This window comes from Panicum virgatum, chromosome 1N (genome assembly GCF_016808335.1).
Source record: "Panicum virgatum strain AP13 chromosome 1N, P.virgatum_v5, whole genome shotgun sequence".
NCBI classification, from domain to species: Eukaryota; Viridiplantae; Streptophyta; class Magnoliopsida; order Poales; family Poaceae; genus Panicum; species Panicum virgatum.
The window spans coordinates 11,841,232-11,845,270 of NC_053145.1; the positions used below are offsets into that span (position 1 = coordinate 11,841,232).

The window sequence follows — 4,039 nt, forward strand, 5'->3', positions numbered from 1 at the left end:
TTTTCAAGGAGATGGAAAGGTCTATCGGAAGCCTGAATATTCAGGCCCGTCAGCATCATAACATCCATCAAAGTGGGTGTCATTGGTTCGTGGTTGAACATGAACGCATTAATAGCATCGGCCCAGAAGAAAGAAGCCAATATGAGCATCGGCTCGTTTCTGATCATTTCAGAGAGAGACAAGTTCAGACATTGACTAATGTCATTTTCCTCCCAATGGACTCTATGAGCATTGGCTACCCTGCGAAACCAATTTCTCCATCCAGGGGTAATACTAGGCCAAGATCTAAAAGTCCGAGACCAGTCTGAGCTCATGGTGGATGATTTGAGGGGTATTCTGCTAGTTTCCAAATTGATGATGCTAGTGGGGTCGGGATTACCCATTGGACCTAGATAGACCATGCTAGGTTGGTTTTCTTCGAGATTCCAGAGGCACATTTTACTTCCCCACCTGTATCTCTGCTTTGCTGGTGAGTTTTCGTTTTACCGAGTATATTTGAGCTTTAGCTACCGGGCACATCGCTGTGGCTTCGTTCAAATCTATTCAAAAGTTATCGAGTTTATCTAGGCTTTGACTTCCGGGCGCATTGCTGTCGTCTCGTCTAGATTTATTCACCAATTATCGATATCGGCTAGATCTGTAGATTTTCCTATGCTTTTTGGCCATTATCACATCTAAAAACATACTAGATCGGCTTTAGGTTTTGGAGTAACACTTGTGTTATCTCAAGAGCCAGTTTAGATCTGTTTTTAGCTCACATCATCTGAGTTACACATTCGTAGCTTAGATCTTGTTATACATACGGAATCGACTGTTCAAAGCTGGTTTTGTCGTTTAGTGCATCGGCTGATCCTGCCGATGCGCTCTTTTAGTACGCGTTTGTATTTAATATCGTTTTGTCGTCCATAGTATCGGCAAAGCTTGCTGATATGCCCATCTGAGAGATATTCGGAATCCCAGCCGATACGCTCTCGTATTTGACTTTGTTTTCTCCCTTGTCAATTTCAGGTCAAATTGACTGGCACGCTTGGTTGACTTTTTCGTGCTTGGCGAACACTTGCCCTCGGATTCTAGTGTGTTGATTTTTGCGTCAACACTAGTTAAATATGTAAAGTTGTTCACATAACAATTATTAGACTTGGCTTCAATCAGCAGTACATGTACATCTAAAACTGCTCCGTAAATTGACTCAGCATAGAGCTAGCATATATTCCGGAGAATAGGACAGTACAGTTTTGTCCAACTAGTAGTTAAATCAAAGCGAGCTACGCAGTCAGTCAGTCACATTGCTCAAAGGCTAATGTAATTAATTATCAACGACGGGACAACTGCTGCGACGCTAATAAAGGCCATTTTTGTTGCGTTTTGGAACTGGGTGCAGTGCTCCGTCGCACATGTTTCAATGTCGTAATGGAGGTAGACGACCATGCCGCACGATGCAGTCGATGAGCAGAAGGTGAGCATACCGGTGATCTGTGGAAACCAAGGTAAACAATTTCTAGGGTCAAAATGCAACCTCTGCAGGACGCACAATAATCATATAAGATATATATAAATAACACACGATGGCACATGCACATTGTGCCGAGACAATGCATGAGCGCCAAACAAAACAACTAGCACAATAAGAAAAATTACTTACCACATCTCCAAATATAACCTTAGATGCCACCAAGTGATCCACCAGTAAAGGGTAATGGCTAACCATCACGACTATGTCCAAGACGGCAAGCATAAACGACCACAATGTTTGCAGAGAACATGCTGCAACTAGGAAGCTGCGTGGCAAAAGCAACCCCTCACCTTTATTAGCTTTTCATAGTGTGATGAAAAATAAGAACAAGATGAATGGAGGAGTGCACGTGCTAGTGCAAAGTGCAAACTAACCTGAATGCGCTGGCGTCAGAGAAGTCGTCTGCCCTTGTCATGGCGATAACCGCCAACGTGGCGCTGACAAACTGCACGACGCGGAGGGCAAGGTCAGACCGCGTCCCAGGCATCCCTGACAGGTAAGCCAGCGGATTTGGCGGCACCTGCTGCGCACCCCCATCCACTTACATTGCCTGCATCTTTTACCGCCTATCCTCTGACCAAAACAACGCTAATTGTTGTGCAGCCTGAAATAAAATTTAAGAAAAAACTGTGAACACAGATTTTTTTTTTGCGGGTAAAAAAAAAACTGCCCGAGAGGCTGCCTGCTAGCGGCGTCAAGAGAGACGACTGGTCCGCGGCTAGTGCCCGAGAGGGGCGCGATCGATCGAGGACAGCGGCAGAGGTGAGGTGCTCCGGCCGGCGGCGGGCATGACCGGTTCGCGCGTGCCCACGGCCCACCCGCCACAGCGCGACGTACGCGGATCCAGGCGCTCGATCCGGACCACGCCGCCAAGATCATGGGCTTCCAGCTCATCCAGGACCACGCCGAGAAGGAGATGATACGCCTCGCCTTCGGCCCGGAGGCGCTGCTCCAGACCGTCATGCATGGCCAAGGCGCGCAAGGTCCTCGGCCTGCTCCCGGCCGCGCCCACCTCCGCCGCAGCCGCCGCGCACTCGCCGTTCCTGCTTTCGCGCCAGAACGCCGGCCGCTGCGGTGCCGCCGCCGGCACCGCGCCCTCGCCGCTCTCGGTGTCGTCGCCCTCGTCGTAGGCGCACCCGGCTCCGGGTTAGCGAGGCCGGTTAGCTAGGCAAACAAGGGCAACGGCACGCGGCGAGGTAAAAAAAGGCGGTAGCTTGTGGTGGCGCTCACCCGTCGTTGACGTAGTAGCTCCCGGCGGCAGTCGTCGGTTGTCGTCGGCGTCGGCGTCGGCTACTCCCCGATCTCGCGGGCTCCTGCTTCTCCTGCTTTCTTGACCTGCTTGCTGCTAGCCACAGAGAGACTACAGGCCGGGCAACGACGTGAAGGACGTTGCCGGGGCAGCGTCCCGGTAGCTCAGCTGTCTCAGTCCAACCACCAGGCAGCCGCTACTAAAACCGCCCCTCCCCTGCGCTTGTCTTTCACTCATCCATCTCTCTCGTCTCCTCGCGCAGGAGCTAGCAGCTCGATCGATCCCCACAACCCTGCTACACCTGGCTGGCTAGCAGCAAGCAGGTCAAGAAAGCTCCAGCGTTCCTCCCCTCTCTCTGGCTTCAATTATTCCTCAGTCTTTTCTCTCTCGTGGAGGCTGCCGGTGGGTTTTCGTAGGAAGCAGCTAGCGACTAGCACTCTAGCGCACAGCAGCAAAAGGCGATCAGGCGGTGGCAGGCAAGCAAGCTTCCCGGAAGGGTCCAGACCGGTGCAATGCGGTTTCAATGGGCAGGTTTCACCGTTTCAGTGCTCGGCCTCGAGCGCGGCGGGCAGCGTGATCGCTACGCCAAGCTGGAACGGCGAGTGGCGAAAGGATGGCACGGGCTTGCCCTCTAGCACTCCCACGGCGTGAGCGTAAGGTGGAGCGGAGAGGAGGAGCCCGCTGGCCACGTTGGAGCGGAGAGGCTTGAGGAAGAAGATGAACAGGGGCATGCTGGCAGCAGCAGCGCATCGGCGGTGGCTGCCTGCTGGGCTGCCAATTGTTGAAGCAGGCCAAGAGCCGCTGGGCTTTGCGTGCAGAAGCAAGACCTTGCTGGTCGTGGACCACGCGTGGGCTTAGATGTCTGTGTTGTTGTTGGTGGTCTGGGTAAGATAGATCATGGACAAGTTAGTACCGGATAGTTAGCTTTCGGAAATTCACATACAAGTCACAAAAAAAAAATTCAAGTCGATCTACATTTACATCATCCTGACAATTTGAATTTAAAATTTGAATTTAATTTGGGAAGGTCATAGGAGATAATCTTTTAGTGATCTAAGTCAATTACACACCTTGCCCAAGATTTATGAAAACACAAATTGTTGCAGAAATTAAGAAAATCTTAAATGTTACAATAGATGCAGCTCCATAATAAAACAGCTATATTGTGCTATTATAACCCGCTTTTTGAAACACTGTTAGCAACGACTACGAAGTAGGATAGTTCGACTTTGATTTCAAAGGAATTAGAACTTTGAGAACAAAATAGCAGCTATGTA

The 4,039-nt window shown here is 50.4% G+C and overlaps 1 protein-coding gene across 1 annotated transcript; it reads right to left on the minus strand.

The window, feature by feature from the left end:
- Positions 1-1,175: 1,175 nt before the first annotated feature.
- Positions 1,176-3,254, minus strand: LOC120655162 (CASP-like protein 5A2). Its single transcript, XM_039932903.1, has 4 exons — positions 2,744-3,254; positions 1,888-2,117; positions 1,643-1,778; positions 1,176-1,473 (listed from the first exon to the last, which is right to left on the minus strand). Exons 2-4 carry the CDS (start codon positions 1,998-2,000, stop codon positions 1,291-1,293), a joined length of 432 nt encoding a protein of 143 aa, XP_039788837.1. The 5' UTR covers positions 2,001-2,117; positions 2,744-3,254; the 3' UTR covers positions 1,176-1,290.
- Positions 3,255-4,039: the final 785 nt, after the last annotated feature.